Source organism: Populus alba, chromosome 3 (genome assembly GCF_005239225.2).
Source record: "Populus alba chromosome 3, ASM523922v2, whole genome shotgun sequence".
NCBI lineage: Eukaryota > Viridiplantae > Streptophyta > Magnoliopsida > Malpighiales > Salicaceae > Populus > Populus alba.
The window spans coordinates 20,842,772-20,865,982 of NC_133286.1; the positions used below are offsets into that span (position 1 = coordinate 20,842,772).

The 23,211-nt window shown below is 34.5% G+C and overlaps 1 protein-coding gene across 1 annotated transcript; it reads right to left on the bottom strand.

The window, feature by feature from the left end:
• Positions 1 to 2,586: 2,586 nt before the first annotated feature.
• LOC118054245 (DNA-directed RNA polymerase V subunit 1) lies at positions 2,587 to 17,860 on the bottom strand. Its single transcript, XM_035065738.2, has 19 exons — positions 17,552 to 17,860; positions 16,991 to 17,033; positions 16,220 to 16,328; positions 15,746 to 15,872; positions 15,528 to 15,643; positions 14,948 to 14,998; positions 14,079 to 14,246; positions 13,226 to 13,384; positions 11,245 to 13,137; positions 10,965 to 11,140; positions 10,590 to 10,662; positions 10,349 to 10,473; positions 8,962 to 9,107; positions 7,149 to 7,423; positions 5,995 to 6,168; positions 5,769 to 5,909; positions 3,946 to 5,648; positions 3,651 to 3,765; positions 2,587 to 3,076 (listed from the first exon to the last, which is right to left on the bottom strand). The coding sequence occupies exons 3-19, from the start codon at positions 16,298 to 16,300 to the stop codon at positions 2,855 to 2,857; spliced, it is 5,745 nt and encodes a 1,914-aa protein (XP_034921629.1). The 5' UTR covers positions 16,301 to 16,328; positions 16,991 to 17,033; positions 17,552 to 17,860; the 3' UTR covers positions 2,587 to 2,854.
• Positions 17,861 to 23,211: the final 5,351 nt, after the last annotated feature.

The following is a 23,211-nucleotide window of genomic DNA, read 5'->3' on the forward strand; positions in this document are numbered from 1 at the left end:
GTGACTCCTCTTGGGTGTCGATGGGTTTATTCTGTTAAAATCAAGGCTGATGGCAGCTTGGACCGATATAAAGCACGATTGGTGGCTCTTGGAAACCATCAAAAATATGGAGAACATTATGAGGAGACCTTTGCTCCAGTGGCTAAAATGGGTACTATTCGAACCATTATGGCCATCGCAGCATCAAAACATTGGTGTTTGCACCAATTGGATGTAAAGAATGTCTTTCTTCATGGTGATCTCACTGAAGATATATATATGCGACCACCAGCTGGCTTATTTTCCACTCCTACCTCTGTTGTGTGTAAGTTACGCCGCTCCTTGTATGGTCTCAAACAGGCTCCTCGTGCTTGGTATGAGAGATTTACTTCTGTCCTTCTTCAATTTGATTTCCTCAAAAGTAAATATGATGCCTCTTTGTTTCTACGTAAGACTGCAAATGGAGTTGTGTTTCTATTGGTGTATGTTGATGATATAGTCATAACCGGTACTGATTTAGCTCTGATTGATCAACTCAAACAGCATCTGCAGAAATCCTTTCACATGACAGATCTAGGTCCTCTAACATATTTTCTTGGTCTCGAGATTCATGCTGGTTCCCATGGCATTTTTTTATCCCAACACAAGTATGCCATGGACTTGGTGGCAGCTGCTGGTCTCCAGAATTTGCCACCCCTTGATACTCCAATGGAAATTAATCTCAAGCTACGCAAAGATGAGGGTGATTTATTATCAGACCCAGCTGCATATCGTACACTCGTGGGCAGCTTACTCTATCTTACACACACTAGACCTGATATTTCTTTTTCCGTACAGCAGGTTAGTCAGTTTATGGCTTCTCCAAGGCACCTCCATATGGCTGTTGTTCGCCGCATCATTCGTTATATTCATGGCACAATTCGAAGTGGCCTTTGCTATCCTGCTGGTACTTCCCTTGATCTTATTGCTTATAGTGATGCTGATTATGCCGGGTGTTCCGACACTCGCCGTTCCATTACTGGTTGGTGTATGTTCCTTGGCCCTGCACTTATTTCCTAGAAGAGCAAGAAACAAGATCGTGTTTCCAAGTCTTCAACTGAGTCTGAATACCGGGCTATGTCCCAAGCTTGTTCCGAAATCATCTGGCTCCACGGGCTCCTTGCCGAGCTGGGTTTTCAGCAGTGCACTCCTACTCCTCTTTTTGCTGATAATACCAGCGCTATTCATCTTACCGCCAATCCTATCTTCCATGAGCGCACAAAGCATATTGAGGTGGATTGCCACTTCATTCGTGACGCATTTGCGACTCAGACTATATCACTTCCACATGTGTCCAGCAATCTTCAGGTGGCTGATGTTTTTACCAAGACTCTCACACAACAACGTCATCATTTTCTTACTACCAAATTGATGCTTATGGACAAGCCTGCATCAATTTGAGGGGGGATGTCAATAGAAAGACTTAAGTCACAGCATACAGCTATTACAGCTGTATGCTTGAATAGGAAATAGGAAAGCATACAGCTGTTACAGCTGTATGCTTGAATAGGAATATAAATGATTGAATAGGAAATAGGAAAGTCACAGCTGTTACAGCTGTATGCTGGAATAAGAATATAAATGATTGAATAGGAAAGAGGAAATTTATCTTATTTAAATTCCTAGATTCCCTCTTTGTAATGGCCATGTACAACACAACTTTTCCTATATAATGAAAGCCTAGTTGAAAGGTGAAGGCAATTCAAACCATTTTGTTATTCCTGTGCTCATGAACATCAACAGAATGCGTTATGGGAAACATATTTTTCCAACAAATATTAAACTTAATCCCATCTAGTGAGCTCATTTGAAAGACCTGAATTTAAAGTTTGATTGGATCAAATTTCTAAAATATTAATATATTGAAATATGCTTGAGCGATCAAGTTATTAGTAACTCAGTTTACTTGGTCATACTCTATTTAAATTCAAACAAGTTACAAGTAGATTTTTTTAAAAAAAAAGAAGAGAGAGATCAAAACTATATTATTTTTTAAAAAAATAATTAATTTTATGGCCTGTGAGTTGACTCGATTACTTAATATTATTTAATGACATAAGTTTTTTTTTCAAGTTCATCTTTTTTTATTATTAAAAAAAAAACTAGTTATTTATCTGTGGTCTCTTCATGTACATGAATATATTAATTTTATTATTATAAATATTGATTAAAACTATTTTAATGATACATCAAATCACCCTGCGGGTTAGCAACTATTTTTATTAAAACATCATTTCATTTTATTTTCCTTTTGAATTTTATTTTCCTTAGTATTAATTCAAACTGTACTAAAAATACTTATAAATCAATATAATATATTTTCACATGAAAAAAAATTATACTCTTAAACACTCCCGTATCAACCCATACCCTCCAGGTCAAACCAGATTCAACAACCAATAATATTAGTGTTTTTCAGTTTACTTTATAAAGTGTTTATGGAATTCGAATGTTTAAAAATCCTTGGTGCCTAAACTGTTTTCTTCACAAAAGAACTGGTTGCATTTTCAGAAACAGGTGATCTTAAGAGTTTCACTTTCATATTTAATTCTAAGATATGATTTAACCTGACACAATCTCTTGAATTTCTAAATTGTTTTTGGCTCGAAATATACCTTTTCTGCTCAACTCTGTTGCAAATTTTGAAAACATTGCTATTCATATCACTATCTTACTTACAAGAACTGCCTGTAAGAGAAAAAAGGGGCAGTTCACAAGAAAGCATGCCTTTAACTATAATTTGCTTCAAGGAAGTATACCAGAAAGACTTGCTTTATATATACAAATCAAAGGAGCTGATAACTCGATATGCTTATACAACCCTCATAATCAGACATCACAAGGCCTGTTTCTCCTCCTCGGTTCCCTCAGGAGCTGGGGTGCGCTGCCGATTGCCTCTTCTTGCAAAATACTTTGAATTGAATTCATCAGCCAAGTCTGGATATTTTCCCTTGATAAAATTCTCCAGACATTTGCGGTATGAAAAATCTTGTTTGCAGCCATCAGTTGAGACAATGTAGAAGCACCTGCTCTCCTGGAAATTGCTGTGCCTGCTAACCTGTTAGATTTAAAAAAATATATATTGTAATCATATAATGCACATAAAATGCAGATTATGCACAGATGTAAGTGTATGCATCTTGCTATATGCACTGTCCATTTTCAATTTTTGTGTTAAAGCAACAAATGCAAGTGGAGAGGATTTTGCTCCGAAGAAATAAAAGAGTGAAGAGCAAGGTTGGTCCACAGAAAATGACAACCAAGTGGCCTGTGAAGAACCAGAGGGCATATCATTCACAAGTGAAGGAAGAAAGCATACCCATAATTGATGCACAGAAAAATAAAAAGAAAAAAGAACTAACTTGAGCTCATTCTATCAATTCAGTCGAGGAACTTTCTTTGAAAAGCTCTAACAGAATGAAGTTCTACTTGAGATAACAGATAATATGAGCCTCAAAAGATAAATCCCTTGGCATCAACTACATTGTTATTGTTTTTAGATGACAAAATAACCACATATTTATCCAAAAGACATAGGGCTACAGAATCTTAAACTTAGTGTAGCATGAGGATAGAGAACAACTGAACTCAAGCAAAATCTAACATGGGAATAGGTCACCCAGAATACATACTGTGACATGATCAATTCCAGCACCCATCTTCACTGCTTTGTCTGGATGATAATGAAAGACATTATCAAGCACATAAGACTGATCATCGGCAGATAATGGATCCCCATCGTTGTACCTTCAAAAGAAATAAGAAAATTTACAAAATGGTAGCATGCAGAAAATGGTATAAATGCTGCAAATCTATGAAGAATCAAAAGGGACTACTCAATAAAAAATACGCTGTGCTATGATGCGCAAGGTAATTACTAATTCTTATTTTTGGAGAATTTATGAGCAAATAGCATAGAAAACATACCCAGTTTGATGCATTATTCTTCTAATAGAAAGCATCAATGGCTCAATATCAGAGAGGATATCCTGCTCTTGAGAAGTGAATGCATCTAACCGCTGCCTCGTTGTGGTAAATATTGAATTTAAATCCTCCTGCGGTTTAGAAGGGCGGTTCCTCTTATTTTTCCAATCACCATTATTCGATCCCCAACCTCGAGAACCTTCAAAGCGGTCTTTCTTGAACTCTCTACTCTGCTGACCCCATTGCTGATCCCTTCCACTACCATTGCCACCTCCAGAATTTGGCACCCCCCATCCATGAACTGCCTTAACTGACTCTCTGGGTGAGCCCCAGCCTTCTGAAAGTGCTGGTGACTTTGGTTTCCCCCAACCAGAGGCCGTGCCTTCCTGATTTGAAGATGCCTTGTTATCCCAACCTGACTCTTTCCCTTGCTCCACCAGAGATTGGTTTTCATTATTGTTATTTGTTTCACTTTCATTGCCACCCGTAGAATTTGGAACCCCCCATCCATGAACTTCCTTACCAGACTCTTTGGACAAGCCCCAGCCTTGTGAATTTTCTGATGACTTTGGTTTCCCCCAACCACTGGCTGTGTCTGCCTGATTCGAAGTCACCTTGTTACCCCAACCACCTGACTCTTTCCCTTGGCCAGCCAGAGATTGGTTTTCAGTCTTTTTATCACTGCCACCTCCAGAACTTGACACCCCCCATCCACGATCCGACTTAACTGACTCTTTGGGCGAGCCCCAGCCTAGTGAAATTTCTGGTGACTTGGGTTTCCCCCAACCAGAGGCTGTGTCTGCCTGATTAGAAGACACCTCTTTCCCCCAAAGTTTATCACTATCAGTATTTCCTGCCCCCCAAGTGGATGCTGCCTTCCAACCACATGCTGCATCTCCCGGATTTGAATTGCCCTTGCTATCCCAGCCGAGGGATTCAGTGGTAGCCTCCTGGGTAGTTTTAGAAGCCCAACCAGATATCGACTGGTCCTGAGACATCTTATCATCCCAACCATGTGTCCCTACATCTTGGTCTTCTGGACGTTTGTTTTTTCTTTTGTTTTGTCCAGATTCATCACCATCTGTTACCTTCCCCCGCCAAGACTTTGATGCATTTGTCTCAGCAAACTTGTTGTCTCTGTCCTTTCTCACCCAGGCAGCACCAGCATCCCAATCATTGGACGTGGTAGGTTCTTCTTGAACTTTTGTTGCAAAGTCATTATGGGGTTCAGGTTTTTTTGTTGCCCAACCAGAAAAGGAATTGGACTGAGCTACATTATTCTCTGAATTCCAGGAGGTATTTGTTGTCCTGGCAGCTGCTGTGTCCCAGCCACTGGAAGCAACATCATTTGCCTCGGCTGTATTCATTCCCAAACTCCAAGGTTTTTCCTTAACAGCTCCATCATTTTTATCAACATCCCAATTTCCAGAGCTTCCAGACCGATCCTTTAAAGATGAAATATTTTCCCAGTTCGATTCAGCAGGTTGATTGCCTAAAAAGTCTTGAAATTCAGCACTGTCTTCAAAGGTAGGCTTATCAGAACTAGAGTTATGCTCAGGTGACAGGTTCCAGTCTTCATCTTCCAGCATAAGATCGTCAACTTCAGCACCTAAACAAGCAGTAACTGACTCTTCTCCACCTGCAGTACTTCTCACCATATTTAGAAAACTGTATGCATCCATGCTGCCCTCTGGATTCAAGCATGCCTGAAAAAGAGAATGATATAATTGGAAAAATGGGCAGAAAATCTGAGCCGAACACAGGGACTAGTGATCTAGCTCTAAAAGCTTCTCGAAAGCAACTTTCCAATTGAAGAGAAACAGTACCTCTTTTGTGTCCCACAGGACATCAAAGTGTGAACCTGTTCCAACAGTAACATGCTTGCCCCATGCACAAGAAGCAACTATACTTGATAAAGAATCAGTGTGGCACTTCTCTGCAGCCTTTTCAAAACATTTTCTCGGGGTCTGTGTAACATATATAGAGATGGCTCATTTAATAGAGTGACACTGATTATGTATTAGAGGATTGAAACACACTGAAAAGACTTACAAAGAGTGTGGCCTCAGTAAATGGTACTTGGATATCCAATGATCGAGACAATGTTTTATAACCTCCAGTGTAGAAGCCAATCAAGCTTCCAGCACATGTCATACTGTTCCCGAGTAAAATGAGATGCTCTTTCAGAACACCCTTTGCCACCATGGTCACTGATTTTGAGAGGCGCTGCAAAATCAACTAGTTAAGCCTTTCCATAATGCTAGCAAACACTGGAAACCATGCATAAATTAACTCAGCCTAATGGATCGCATGTGAAACAGAACACTATATACTGGACAGATAATTGTCCACCATCACACCTCAAGGTGTATTGCCATAAATGAGCATCGTAATCTCTCTTTATCCATTAATGATATGTTATCTTGGCAATCTTTTAGAAAAGAGGGAGATTTTAGAAAACAAAAGAGAGGGGGTGGTTTGCTGGGCAGGGAAAGTTCAGCACAAAAACATAATTTCATTAACATGTGCATAAAAGTTTGCACTGCATCATTGCATGAAACATGATTAATTAGAGCCACAGAGAAAACAGCACTATTTACAGAATAGAGTAGTCAAGAAGGTAGAATTTAGGATCAAATTAATTAGAAAGATGTAGATGCATCAGAGATACATATTGTTCAGCATTTGGGGATTCAAATAAGGAGGCAATTTTCCATTATCAAGTAGCAGTTTTGTGCAAATAATATCAATGACCAGTTTAGTGATGGGAGAAATTATGCAAAAGTTGCCAAGACAGCCACACCTCTCAAATATAAAGAGGACGTTCAAAACTCCCTCGATTCTCAAACATATTAAATGATCAAAAACAGAACATGTGAACTAACTAGACGGCAGTTAGAAGATTCCTAAAGGAATAACTCATAAAAGATGCCAAAAAAATTCAGGCAAAAATGGATTTTCATTTACTGATAGATTAACAAAATTAGTCATGTCCCTGTATAAAAAGGGATCTGATGGATGATTTTATACTGCATAGCACAGCATCATAAGCTAGTTGAAGATGCATCCACATAACATGTCGCGAGGATAGCATTCATAAGAGCCAAATTGAAAAACAGAGGAATGTAGAGAAGGAAAGAAACCATGCACATCAAACGGTTAAGAATAGACTGCTTCAAAGCAGATGGGAACAATTTGCGTGTTACCTGAACTGCTGTGTCAAATGCACAGGAAACTCCCAACAATTCCTGAACTTGTTTAATCGCATAAGGAATTGAACGTGTGGTGTTGATTAAATGAAGAACTGGAAGACATGAGTCCAAGACTATTCTCCAAGCATCACCACTTTTCTTAACAACAGATTTCTCCAGAACAATATCCAAAGCCAACTCCCCCTTTTGAGTCCTGGATGGGTTTCTTATCCAAGTTGTTGTCTCTGGAGTTGCCCAAATTATATTTGCACAGGAAATTCGATGGTCACCTGCATTTTGCAGAGATAGAGCAGATCTCACAGTAAATAATGAATTCTAGCCATGTTGAAATTCGACGTTACATTTATAGATCCAATATATAATTATTTATTTGTGTTCATCATAGAAAGAGAGGAAGAAGGAGATATTCTCTGACAACTAAGGAAGCGAATCATGTTTCAACAGCAACTCAAAAGAATCTAGACATGGAAAATGGTTACATATCCATGTGTTGATAAGGCTCGCCATGTCTAACCTGTAAATCAACTATTTAAATATCCATGAACATTAAAACTAATAATTATGTTTAAATTCTTCACAACACTGAATGGCACCTTGAAAATTCATAAAACAAAACCACTACTGATGTGAATGAAGGTGAATCCTCTTATAACAGAAGCCAGCACAAGCATGACAATGTCAAGCATTAAAGGCCTTAGCATGAATCGTAGATAATCAAAACGATCAAATTAAAATCGAAACAATAATTCTGCAGAAACTTTTGCAAAAAGTTAAAAGTTATAAACAGAGTCCATCAGCAAAATTCTGCTTTATATCACACTTATATAAGAAGCATTGCCTTCTAAGCATATCTCAATGAAATGGAGTACTCAAAATATCATGTTTAACATGAAGTTCATGAGACCAGTCAAATAAAATCTATAACCATGTGCAATTTGTGGTATATGAAGAAAGGACATGTTCAGAACTGAATGAATAGAGGGAAACACTTCATTGAATCATAAAGCTTCAAGAAGAGAGTAGTGTACGACCAAATAATCGATGAGTAGTATGCTTTATATTGCCACAAGACTGTCAGGCACATGAGTGCCAGTATGCAGCAATTTCTTGCAGTATTGCAACCTTATGGTCTATTTTTAGGACAAAACAAAACTCTGAAACAAGAGCAATTGCTATAGTGGTTTGTGAGCAGGAAGACGGTGAAATGAAATTATTTCTCACTTATCATTGTCATTGTTTAGAAAGTTGGTCTGTGATTTCTTTCCTTGCAATTGAATGGATATGGCTTGCCCCGATCTCAAGCTTCCAGAGATATGGACAAGGTATATGAAAGGCATATGTGTTATAGCTTTTAGAGAAATTACTCCTTGTCAAGCGGGTTATTTGTTTGAATAAAGAAATTTATAACAATTTCTTTGGAGAATAACTACACTGCAACTTGGAGGGTAAAGAAACATAAAACGAATATCATGACATGCCAAACAACAATGATCTGATTCTATTCAACAACTTTCAACACCAAGTCAATATTGTTAAATTTTCTCTCTTTGGACAGAAGGGCAACAGGCATGCAATGGCCTAAAAACCACAAGCATTGATACTGCTGCACCATGTTCTCTTGGAGCCTCTCTGTACAGCATGCCTTATGCTAATTGTCAAACCAATATAAACTGAACAAAGACGGATAGGAGAAGAAATTAACAATTCCATACTTCTGAGCACAATTATTAAAAATATCTGATCCACACGGCCCATAGAAACACAAGCAAACATTCTTCAAGACATATAAAACAAAATTATCACAAACCTTTGATGATTGTTTCCAGCAGAACTGGGCAAATCATGTCAGCAAGAATATTTGAAGTCCTCTCCAAATGAACATCATCGGCACCTTGCCAGAAGAACATCAAGCATGGTGATTCATCTATACATTGCTGGAAAGAGCAACTTTCACTGCCAAGGAGCACAAAATCAAAGAGAGAAGTAAGTAGCCATTTCAAGCACAGAACAGCTTTGCTGCCAAGTAAGAAGCAGAAAATAAAAGATAGAAGTAAACTGGTGTTTCGAGCCATTTAAGTAATAATGTTTCTAGTAATATTATATGCAAGATAACAATCAAGTACAACCGTGAAAAGGGAGCAGCTATAGTTAAGCATTCCAAGAAGTAGGCTAATATACATCTAGCGGCCATGTAGTAGCACCTGGCCTATCAAGTGCCAGTGCGCTTTGAACTTTTTCAGCGTATCAGCACCTAAGCTACATTTTGAGTCATTACTTTTGGCAATCTGGCTCATGCAATGCTGTGATCCCAAATGGACCTGTCTCTGGATGCATGAGTTCAAATTACACTCATACCTCTAAGCTATTATCTTCTTCACCTCATTAAGTATTAACCTCTTCCACACCTTCTTTAATGATGTAAAATACCTAAGCTACAGATTGGATCTTCAACAGTGTATCACTCCAGAGAGACCATAAAAAACATTTTTTGGGCTGCACGGTTATGATCAAGAGATGCAAAAGCAACCAATTCAAGCTACACACCCTAGATAGCAGTTCCATGTCGTATAGAAACTCTGGTAACTATGAACTTCAAGTGAAATTTGATGAAGTAAACCAATCTCATGCCAAGGTGGTAAATTTATAGGTTATAGTAAATCAGAAAATAAGAAGGGATGGCAAAAATAACAGAAAAGAAAACAAACTATCTCAACTATTCAATTTTATGACTTATGTCTTGAGACAAAAACAAATCCATGCAAAGCCTTCGCATTTTTCATGTGTGCGTGTGTGTGTATGAGTCTCAAGGTAATACTTTTCATTGTATTGGGAAAACTTCAGCATCTCACTTCTAACACAGCCATAAATTTTAGATGATGAATGTAGCTGTGTCTCTCTATGTGATCTCTCCAACTGTTATAATTTTCATATTTATCATCTCCCTTCATAGGTGAACCATATATTTTATTTGACAGTTTTATCAATCATTCACCATTCATCAAGTAAATGTGAGACTGATAAACACCAAATCTTCAAAAAAAGAAAACACAATCCAATTAACCAAATTTTTGAAGACTCACTCTTCTTTCAGGCAGCATGTCATCTCGTTTCAGAAAATTAACTGTAAATGATGGGGACTTTCAAGACCATAATTATTGACTTCATGCAAATTTAGATTGAATTGAGAAACTAACCTGACCAACAAAATTGTCTTCTTAAAAAGATTGCCAACTTTTTTCTTCTTTCGAAATGAGTTGACAGTCTCTTGGCACTTCTCAAGAATCACCTGAGCATTAATGTTCAAATCTTGCAACTTCCTCTGTATAAAATAAATCTTCAAATTACTAACAAAAGAAATAAGTTTAACAAGAAAACCCAAGGACTTCATATATAAAATATGCCACCTAAAAATGCTTCAGAAACAAGAGCAGTAACCTTATCAAGATGAACATGACCAACAAGGCCTGCATCACTTCCAAAACTTTCTGGTATCGGTTGACTCTTGTATCTGCTTGTAAGAAGCCATCAGAACTCTTAATCTTATATCAAGCATATTGTAACTGATAAATATCTCACTGTTGGAGTAAAATAGAATAAATGATATAAAAAGCAAAAACACGGGCAGAAAATATAAACAGGGGAATAAATAGAAAATTGATTGATGCACAGTTTGAGAACTGGGCATCCAAAGCATGCAACACGATATCAATGAAGGAAAAAGAATAGGGCATATGGGACAGCACACATCCTTTCATTTTATTCTAAACAAGAAAGCAAAAAAGATATAAAAAATGCAAGGGGAGAACTCACTCAATCATAAAACACTTGGCAATATCTTTAAGACTGACTTTTTCCAAGTGATTCTTGACCAAATATGCTGCTCTTTCTTGGCAATAATTTCTACCACAGCCACAGTCATTCAGGTATAAAATCACACGTCGGTCAGCTAGGTCATTCTTGAAACCAACTTTGCAAAGAAGTATTTCCTGAAAAGAAATGTGATGTTAAGAAAGATCTGTAGCATTACACTGCAGAATATGGCAAAATAAACTTCTACGAGGATGAAGAATTTGCATTAGGCAATGGCTACCTTCATCATATCCCAGGAGGAATTGCTACTTGGAGTAGAATCAAGAACAGCCTTATATGCAGGATTGGACATTGCAGTGGCAGCTAAGACGCCAACAGGTTCACCAGCTGGGAATAAACTTTGGGACTCAGTTCCCACCTTCACACCATACTCGAATTGGATGATTGAGTTGCTGCTGACATTTCTTACAGTGCCATCGTAGCAAATTACCACATCTCGGAGGATGGCCATTAGGTTTTTGAACAATGTTCCTGGCTCAGACAATCCTCTAGATGAGCGCACAATGACTTCTCTCGTAGAAATTGAATGTGCCATCTCCTCATATGCATCCAACCCATGAAAAAAACTGTTTTGAATCAAGCCATACTGGGCAGAAGGATAATCAAACAAATTGGCAGGATATTTGCTCAGAAAATGGGAGGCCAAATCTTCAACAAGAGTTTTCGAGTAAAGTTTTCCCCTATCAGAAACTTGCAAGCCCAAGAAGCCAATTTGCTGAACAACCTTTGTAACAGCTGCATCACTCTTAGAGTCAATCAAATAACCCAAGGCAGAGGAAGTTAAAATGAATTCTCTAACTGGCTGTTTCACATCCCGGATGTGATTCTCCATTTGCAACTCAACCAGCTCATTGAAGGTGGATCTTAAATTACAAAGCAAGGGAGAAATGGCCTTGAAACTTTCTGGGATCCTTTGTTTGACTGCCTGAGAGATGGAGAAATCTTCCAAACTAACACTGAAGCCTTCAGAGAACAAATTTTCCATCAGCATGGGCTGCAAGGAGTTAAAGAACTTGAGCACTGCACCAGAACCCTTCTCAAAGAACATTGAGATCAGAATTTCATTAATTACTGATGCCACAACATCCCTGTTGAAATCAACCTTCAAAAAATTACTGTTGATGATCAAGAATCTCTCTCCAGAGCAGTTGAAGCATGCTGGTAAAGCCATCTGGAGAATCTGATGTGCAGTCCAGTGTGGGAAAAAACGGTTGACCTTCAACAAAGCTGGTTGTGGCAAATAAGGTGATATAAACATTGCTAGTTGCTGAGCAGCTGATTTGCCCAAAAAGCAGGCCTTGAACATCATCTTCAATGACAAAAGTGAATCTGTTGTCAGCTGTAAATTCAGATTGCCACTATGAGAGCTAAGCAATTGTTTCTCCACTGAGAAAAGCTCCAAGACTTCAGCTTTTGCTGCAAGGGACTGAGGATAGAATAGGTGAACGCAATCACCATCAAAATCAGCACTTAAAGGCCCACATATCAGAGGATTAATCTTAACTGCATGATCCTCATGAACATACACTGAAAGTGCTTGCAATGAATGTTTGTGAGTTGTTGGTGGTCTATTAATAAAGACAATGTCTCCATCCATAATCCGCCTATGTACAACTTGCCCAGGTCGAAGAAAAGTATGACCCTTGGAACCTTCCCTTAGAGAGTAGGTGGAAGAACCATCCTTGTATGTCAGGCACAATTTGTTATCCACAAGCTCTTGTAGATATCTCATGTTATGCACACTGACCCTCTCCTCGAATGTAATTCTTTGAGCAATCTCATAGGGGATCCCAACTTGGTTCACTAGTGTGTACGCATCTCCAGTTATGACACTGCGAGAAGAGAATCCAGAACCTTTTCTTATAAACAGAGTCCTCATCTTTTCAAGCCATGCTTTGGTTGTGGATTCGCTGGATTCCTTTTTTACCCCATAACGAGTATCTACGTCACGGGATGTCTTCGTTGTGCCCCTAACTTGAAGATACTGATCGACCATTGATTGCAAGGAAGTAGCTTCATCTTTGTGTGCATCAAAATTTGGTGCACCTGACCGTGAGCTTTTGATCACTTCAGCTTGCTTAAGAACTTTCTTAAGCATGGATATAGAGAGATCCTGTAAACAGCATGAAAGCAACAAGTCAATGATGAAAACAAACATAGCAGCAAGGTAGAGAACCCAATTTAGTATGTAAATAGCTTACTGAAGACATGACAGTAATTCCATCTGAAACAACTGGAACTGATAGACAATTTGGAGGGACAGGTAACTGTTGTAGGATATAACCATCCTGGGGGAAATATCCTTTTCCACTTAGCTTTTTTCTAGTCTCCGCAGGAATTCTCTTCAGAATTTGCATGACCTGTTGTGTATTGCAGCCAACCCCACACAAACCAGATAGAATGATGATGATGAAGAGACAGAGAGAAAGGGAAAGGGAAATTTATATCAAAAACCAACTTCATGTCTTCTCTAAATCTCTATGATAAGATCTCAGAATCTACTGAAACAAGTAAACAACAGATTATATGCTGAAAAAGTGAATGATTTGATGCATACAAATGCTTTTAAAATCTGATGCAAACTACTTAACAAGAGAACATCAGAGTGTATGCTGAAAAGGTGAATGATTTGACACATACAGGTACTGTTCTAAATCTGAATCCTGTATAAGTAACTCACTGAGGCAATGAGGTAACTCATTTCCAGCCATGTGAGTAAGACAGAAGACCAGACAAAAACTGTTTGGACAGGCAAGCATTGGCACACATGCACATATGAAGCACCAAACAAATCTGGATGCATACCACCTTGCTGTAAGCATGTACATGTATGAATACATTTCAAAAGTGATGAAAACTGAACGCAGACATCAGGGGGTCAGGACTATACAACTCAGAAACAAAAAATATCTCCTCCATCAGCAAAACATACTAGATTGGAAACTAGAGACCCTGCGAGTTCAAGCCATCTGTATTCTCATAAAACAACTAATGACCCCAATACCAAACAGCTTCATCTATCACGCTTAAAACAAGTGTGTACTAGAAACAAACCTCACAGGGGAGCAATGGTCGTGTAAAGTCATCACCATAGCGAAAACCATATCTTTCAAGGAAATTCCAGCAACCATCCCTTAGTCTGGACCTAGAAGGCAGCTTTAGTTCTAAGAAACAAGCGCCATCTGTATTCTTAACCTCTCTTATAGAAATTTGTGCGCACTCCTGTGACAAAAAGAAATAGGTAAAATCAGATATAAGCAAAGATTTTTTATCATGTATTATGTAACTTGAGGATCTTGTGTGCCAAATCACAAATGAAACTGTTTCCCAAAAAGTACAAAAATAAATAAATCTCAGCACTCTATTAAACAGGGAAAAACGTAGGGAGAAAGGAGCAACTAAAGAATGGGGGGGGGGGAATACAAGTTAAGTTCTAAAAGTTATGTTATCTGGGAATCCAGGAAAAAAGATCCAGCTACATTCACAACCTGGAACGACCATAAATCCAACTGCATCACCAAAAAGTACACAAATAATAAGAGACACAAGGATAAAAAATAACCAATGACTCCCCTTTCCTCTACAAAAATGCACCATCCCTCTCTGGGAGCAAAATTTCTCATATACCGATGCTCTCTCCTTCCATATATAAGGAACCATTATTTGTATGATTGATCTAACACGCAATCAAGGTAAACTTTGGGAGCTTAAAATTGTAGGAACATATTGGGGCCCTAGCAGAAATTGAACAAAACAGTCTGCGAGAGAGGAGAGCAATTTAAAGCAAGCATGTTTATAAATAAATAATATTGATGCGGTAACTTAATGTGGAACGCCTGTTCAGAATTAGTAAGCAGAACATGCGATAGTGCATATTTCTTTCTACAAATAGAATGAAGAGTAAATGACACTTTTATACTCACCTCACAGCATGAAAGCAACCGTTCAGCTACACCATTACTCTTGATTTGAATCTGTTAATTATAAAGTCAGTGTGGGAAATAGGAAGAAACATATTAGCAAATAGTATTAAGAATAAGGTGCACAATGACCCCATTTTAACTGATTGCAAGTCAGAAAAACAGAGGTGTGTTTCCTTAAAGTTCTCTTCATCCTTTCCTTCATGGAGGTCAGGTTTCACACTTCTTTATACATCATTTGCAATTATTAAAGGAAAAATTATCTTGTTATCCAATCATAATAACTGATTGGGTTCTAAATGCCCATGCTATTCACAACCATCATTTTTCCTTTCCCTTCTTTTTGTCGTCTTTAAATCAGTATCAAGGAACAAAAGGAATGTACTTAACATATATGTATCAAGTAAATATGCGACGTGCAAAAACCTTTATCCTTGCTCCCTATTATGTTTATGCCTATTGAACTCCATCAACATGGACACCAAGAGAAAGACTACGCATCATGACTCACATGTAGATTCAATGTGTTTCATTAAAAAATTGAAAATGGATGAAACAGAAGAAATGCTCAATTGGGGAATACCTTGTTCCTTTTTAACTTTAAGCACTTCAAACATATCAGGCTCAGCATTCGCTTCAACTCACTAATATGGCTAGGATGATATATAGGAATTGGCAAGTGGATGAATCCAAAATGACCTGGAAGTGGAAAAAAGAGCAAATTCAAATTTGTTTTCAACAAAAATCATATAAAACAGTGAAAAATTATACACACACATGTGATCAAGGAAAGATATTGACCTTCACATTTTCCTGGTTCAGAAGTGCCACAAGATTCACATTTTCCAAATTCAAGTGGCAAACCAAGGAAGGGATTAGTCAGCTGACTGGAATGGCTGATAGGGCAATCACTGATGGATGCTGTACACTATCAACAAAATTTGCACGGGCATCAATTTATTAACAATTAGAGGATTTGAAGCTAGAAATACAGTGAATGCCAGTTAGAAATAAATTGTAATCCTGGCATACATGCTGAAAAGTGAAAACTTATTAATAAAAAGTGAATTTTACATTAATAACATCATAACTGGTGCCTTGAAATAAATTTTTATAGACTCTAGAGGTACTCTGTTAGCAGCAAAAGGCACCTCTACATTCAAATGTTGCACATCAATCCGAAGAAACAACAAGTGATTCAAGAAAACCATTACACCAATTGAAATGCTTTAAATAACATGAGCAAGCAAACAACCAAGACAGAATTCTACTTACAATTTCCTTCTGAGTTGCCAAACCAAATCTGATTCCAGTTATCTCCCCATCAAAAATGCTTGATTGAGAATTTTCATCCATATTTCTTTAACTGTTACCTCAACCTATGCTGTAAACATAATTGCCAAAAAGAAGTCAGATAGCACAGAAAGACAAGAGCGCTTTAAAATAACCAAATAAACATTTCAACTTCTAGTTGACAAATGGATAAATAAATTAGAAGATTTCACTGATTAAAATAGAAGAACCATAGGCACTATCATGCATAGCAATCTGAAAAAATAATGTATAACCAAAACCAAAACCTAAACAACGAATAGAAATGTTGCAAGCAAAAGGGACTCGTTAAGGAGGACTCAACTCATTGGCCCAAAAACACATGCAAATATATAAAACACAGGGATAGTTTATAAAAATCCCAGCACTGGACGTGCTCATTTCACTTTTATTGTTAAATTCACGGACTAGGAGTGAAAAGCATTAAAAAAACTACGTACAAAGAAAAGGTGTTGTATTTTTGTCAATTGAAACAAACTTATATGGAAAAACATAGCTCGGAGAAGTAAGGATCATAAAAGGAAAAAGGTAAAATGGAACAAAATGATAATTTCATTGTTCTTTCTGAGTTACGACTAACTCAAAACCAACGAGCAATAAAACAAATTAATTTCGGTCCTCTCTGTCATTTCCTCAGCTTTCTCGGAAACAAACACAGTGAGTCATGCAATAACAAGTAAAAATTATAAAAGTTAAAAATAATGGCCCAAATACCTGATAAATTCCAAAGTTTTGCCTTTACCTCGCCTCTCTGCTTCTGTCAGAGAAAAAATAAACCCCGAAAAATCAGAGCCCGAGAACACAAAATAAACCACAAATGCATTTATCATACACATAGAGAGAAACAGGGAGAGAGATGAAGCAGGAAATTAAATAAAAAATGAAAAGTTAACCCCAAAAATCTCACGTTTTATTCTTCTGTTTAATACCCAAAAACAGAAATCATACAAGGCAAAAAACAAAAACCCAGAAAAAAATTTCCAGACTTTCGTTCATATTCCCTCTCTTTCTCAGCAACCAAACACCTCAAAACACAAACAGTAAAAAATTTCAAAACTTTCACTCACTTTCCCTCTCTTTCTCAGCTCCCAAACCCCAAATGCATTAACATAGTAAGACCTACAAGAAAATCTTGTCCCCCTCGCTCCACTCTCGACTTCAAAATTGTGAACCGGAACCTAAAATTTAAACTCTTTAAAATGCAAAGAAAACAAAAGGGCCAAATGGGTTTTGTACCATGAAGGTCCTGGGTAAAAGAGAAACTTTAAAACGTACTTAAAAAGAGGAAACACGAAAATGGGTCTCTCTCTCCCTCTCCCCTCCGCTCTTCCTGCCTTTGCTGTACTCTCTCTGAGTGTGAATTGTTTTGACTTGTTTTTTGCGCTTTCCCTGCCTTTGCTGTACTCTCTCTTAAGTGTGAATTGTTTTGACTCGTTTTTGTTTGGACTCTGCAGAGAGAGAGAGAGAGAGAGAGATGCATGCAGAGGAATTACTTTGACATAAATACAAATTATTGGGTTTATTCTCTTTAATATGTGAAATAAAATAAAATTTGATTTTGGATTTAGCTTTAACGATTTCAAATTTTGTTAACCTTTTGGGACTAGATAAAATCTCAATGATTCATTCTGATATGGGTCCGTTTGTCTACGCGGCTGTGCGTTTTACTGAAAACGCAGTTTTGGTAATAAAGAAAATCGATTTACTGTGCATGGACATGTTTTTTGTGTTTAAAACGCTGAAAAGAAAAAGCTACCGAAACATGCTTTTCATTCTCTTCGGGTTAATAAAAAACAAGGAACAGTGCAATTCACTGCACTGTTCACAGGTGAATTGCACTGTTCACGTGAACAGTGCAAATGAGGTGTACTGTTCACGTGAACAGTGCGTAGTAAATTGCACTGTCCGCAGGGCTTCTTTTTTTTTTTTTTTTTTTTAAATAATGTGTTAATACTTAATTGTATTGATTTTTTTTAAAAAAAAAAAACTTGTTTAGAGAATTAAATTAATTCGGGATGTGAATAATATTTTTTTTCTCAAAAAACTAGTATAGAGTGAATTAAATTCATCGCACAGTAATATCAATTTTGTAGTTTTTATCGAATGAATTTTGCACGTAATGGAATTATAAATAGTTTAATGGAATAATAAAAAATATTTTATATAAAGTATTATTTTTTTCATGATGTAATAGGAGTAATTAATTTTACAATATTTAAATTTAAAACCATCAATATTAATATATATATATATATATATATATTAATTAATTTATAACCTCAATTTCAAAGGTACTGATTAGATTTTAACATGATAACATCCTTTGCGGAACCGACCAAAATTTTTTAACAGCAAAAAAAATATATATATATATATATATATATATGATGTCATTAAACGGGACAAGAGACTAATCTTGAAATTTTTTTATTTTTTTTTTTAGTATAAAATTTTAATTAAATCATATGAATTAATTTCATACAAATCACTTTATTTTATAAGTTAAAAAAGTAACTGCATAACCTGTAAAAGCATTACCTAATTTATAAAAAAAACATAAAGATGAGAGCTTTTTTTTAAGTGATGAAAGCTTTTTTTAAGTTGAAATGATGGTATATTAGATGATATTGGTCACATTGCAACTTGATTTATGAACTTAATTGGGTTTTAATAACTTTATTTTTTTAAATAGTTTTCACTTAATTATATAATAAAAAAAATACTCATAATTTCAAAGGTCGACCTTTAAATAAATGTTTTTAAGATCATGATAATCCTTAAAATAACATAAAAAAACACTTATAGAAATTTATTTTTTAACTAGTCCAGCGTTAAAAAAAAATATAGTTTTTTAAAAAATTATTATCAATGTTAATTAGAAAGACAACTAAGCTCTAAAACCAAGCTTTAAGTGTGAAATTAAAATTGAAAAAAAAATAGGCAAAGGTCAAGTGTTGTTTTGCTTCCAAATGTGTTCTGTTGGTTAAACTTTGCAAAAAAAAAAAAAAAAAAAAACAAGTAAAAATATTATAATAACTTCTATCATTAAAAAAAATGCAGGAGGGCTAGCGTGAAATGTATTATAGAAAAACAAAACCAGTAAATTTAATAGTTCAATCCACAATAATTGACTTTGAAAAATCTTCTAAATTTAAGTTAATATTTTTAAATTTATAACCCGTGAAATTGTAATTTTTGTTCAATTAAAAAGCTTAATTATCAACCAACTTTATATCAATGGTAAAATTAAAGAAAAAAAAAAACTCTTAAATTAAAAACCTTATAAAAGCAAAAGGAAAAGTAGCAAAAAAACAGAAGAAGAACAATCACCAAATAGGAAATAATAATTAAATGAAGGGGTGAAATTAAAAAAAATCATAAATTATCTTAAGTAAAAAACAAAAATCAAAAGAATATAGATCAAATCTGACAAACTAAAACATTAAAAATAATTAAATTAAAAATAAAATAAATTTTGATAAATTAATTAAAATAAAACAAATAGAAGTAGAGAAAAAAAGGGGCGACATCATAATAAAAATATCTTGAAAAGATGATATGTAAATTTAAAGGGCCACACATGGATTTCTAAAAAGAAAAAAAAAAAGATATTGTTGTCAGCGACACATGCACCACACATAGAAAAACATGAATCCAAGACAAGTAATATGGTAAAATATTGGTTTTGACTACCCGTGTTAGTTGCATATGTCATCCAAAAGCAATAAAATGATTGACGGGTGTAATGCACGCCTCAATAGCTTTTTGATTTTTTTTGTTTTAATTTATAAAAATATTATATTGCCTCCAAGACAAAAAAAACCACGTGAAATAACAAATAAATATTGATTTGAAAATTTGATTCAAAAAACAATGAATCATTACATTATGGTGAAAAAATATGAAATATCTAAAAAGTCCCTCGTTAAATGTTTTTTTATTTTTATTTTTTTAAGAGCAACAAATTAACTTTATTATAAAAAATAATGAAAAAACCTAAATATCCATGAATAGTTATAGAATAACAAATGAACTAACCCTTTAAAATACAATTCATTGTGAATTTCCAATTGTAAAATTGCCAGTTCACTGCTAACATTTACAATAAACAAAGGTAAGTGTATGTTATTTTCTCCACATGTTTTGTTTTTTTTTAAAAGAAATACATATGAATATTGAAGATGTGTTGTAGTTGGGATTTTTTTGTTTCACATTCTAATTAAATTTTAATAAATAATTAATTAATTATGCGATAAATTCAGGCCTAACACATTAAACTTCATTTGCAGATACTAATTAAATTTTAATAAAGATATAATCGATCTTCCGACATGTATGCCATGTTAATATCATATTTGCGATTTATAGCATTTTGTTTTCTCTTGTGACGAGAAATTTAGGACCACACATGAAACTTCAACCATGTGTTATCGATTCATTTACAGATTCTAATTAAATCTTAATAAATATATAATCAAACATTGATGATCTTACACGTATATTATGTTAATATTATACATGAGAGATACAATATAATTTATTCCTTTACGACAAGAAATTTAGGTCTACACGTGGAACTTCAACAAGTGCTTTGATAATTTGGCATGATTGTTAATTTAAAAAGGACTCATGGTCGGGTAGAGGTCCACGAAAATGAAAGATTTTTTTTTGTGTGTGTTTTAGCACTTGAAGTCCGTTTTTAATAGTTGTTTTGAAAAAAATATTAAATTAATATTTTTTTAATAATTTTTAGAGAAAATGAAATGATGATATTAAAAAAATTAAAAAATAATATTTGAATACATTTTAAAAGTAAAAAACAATTTAAATACACACTTTATTATAATAACAAATAAATAATTAATATTATTTATTTTTAAAGTATATTTTTGTTGTTTTTTGCATTGTTTTTTTTATAAAAAAAAAACTTTAAATCTGAGATGATAAGATTGAATTAAATTAATTAATGGTGGAGTCAAGCCCCATAATTGAGACTTTAGGCTATTGAGTTTCTTCGTTAGGAGTTTTGGTGGCTGTGGAATTTTACTGAAGTATCCTTGTGATGTTGTTTATATCTTGAATGCCAGGGAAAATTCTATGGTATTGTAGTGCTATATCTATCGGTGTTTATAGTAAAATAAAGATAAAGTATTAAGGAGTATTTTATCATGGTTGTATTTAAAAATATTATATACACACACATATCAACACATCAAAACAATAAAAAAAACATAAATTTTATTTTTTATTTTTTTAAATTTTTTAAAAAAAAACTCCGGTTCAATAGGGATTAATGTTGCTTATTGGTGTTTTTTAAAAAAGGAATTATAAATAAATTGATAGTTTTTATTATAACTTAGAAATTAATGTTCCTCTTTCATCGAAACATCTCCTAACATATCCTTTTATATTTGAAAAAACACGAGAGAAAAAATAATGACAGTGGAGCTCAGCACTCACCCAACTCGTTGAAGTTTAACCATGGTTAAAAATTTGATATTCCAGAGTCCTTTTCCGTTACTTTCGTAAAAACAACAGACTCGTTTAATATTGTATTTTAAAGGAATTTAATTTTTTTTAAAAATTAATATGTTTTTGATGTGATGTTAAAAATAATTTTTTAAAAATAATAAAAATATTATTTTAACATATTTTAAAATAAAAAACACATTAAAAAATAACTGCAAACAAACACAAATATTATTTAATTTAATTAGAAGTACCATGCCAAGTGTATGTACCATGTGGATATAGGTGGATTAATCTACTTAGGTAATTAAGTTAAAAATTGGTAGGTTTACAAGGGTGTTTGAGAGTGTGATAGTGGTTATTTTTTAAAATACTTTTCATTCTAGTACATATTAAAATAATATATTTTTTATTTTTTTAAAATTATTTTTTACATCAACACATCAAAATGATATAAAAATATAAAAAATACATTAATTTAAGACAAAAAATCAATTTTTTTAAAAAAATATTATCGAAATGCAATACCAAGAGCCCGTTTGACTCTGCGGCTGAGGTTGCGTTTTATTGAAAACGTAGTTGTAGCCGTTTGGTTAAAGAAAAACGAGGTATACTGTTCACTAGGGCTCATCTTTTTTCTGCGTTGAAAACGCAGCATTTTAAAGCAAGAATTCGTTGCTTTTTTACTATTCATGTTAATTGCATTGTTCAATGAACAGTGCAATTAACATGAACAGTGCAGGAAAATTGCATTGTTCACTTAAAAAATAGTGAACAGTGCAATTCTCTTGCACTGCGTGGGCACCTCCTTTTTTATTTTTTTTTATTTTTTTTTTAGTGTGCGTTACTTTTTTTAATATTTTTTTTTAAAAAAAACTAGTTTAGAATGAATTTTATACATAATAATATTTTATCTAATTTTATTATACACTAAAAAATTATGGAAATTATAGTTATTGTCGGATGTATTTTCGTACGTAATGGAATTATAGATAGTTTTATGGAATAATAAAAAATATTTTCATATAAAATATGATTTATTTCATGATACAATAGCAATTGTTAAATCCACGATATTTAAATTAAAAATCATTAATATTAATATATATTTTTTAAAAAAAATTTATAACCTCAATTTTAAAAGCATTCTTAACCAAACACATTAAACTACTTTTTGTTCAACCTTAATTTCAACCACAGTTTTAACCAAACACCTATTTTTTCAAATCAACCTTAACTAAAAACACTTTTTATAAAACAATTTTTTTCAAACTACAACCACAATAGCTGCTGCAATACAAAACATACTCCAAATATTGAATAGGTGTGCACTTGCCATGCTTACTTGTTAATTAAATTAAAAAAAAAAATTATAGGAGCTAGCCATTTTATTTTAACCGAATAGAGAGATCACTTACAATAGTGTTTCTGCAGTAATTTCTTTTTTTCTTTTTTTCTTTTTTCTG

Coding starts and splice junctions, on each gene's coding strand:
- LOC118054245 (XM_035065738.2), bottom strand. CDS start 16,300: ATGGATGAAAATTCTCAATCAAGCATTTTTGATGGGGAGATAACTGGA. Junction 15,873..16,219: donor TGGCAACTCAGAAGGAAATT/GTAAGTAGAATT, acceptor TTTTGTTGATAG/TGTACAGCATCCATCAGTGA. Junction 14,247..14,947: donor GGTTGCTTTCATGCTGTGAG/GTGAGTATAAAA, acceptor TTTTTGTCACAG/GAGTGCGCACAAATTTCTAT.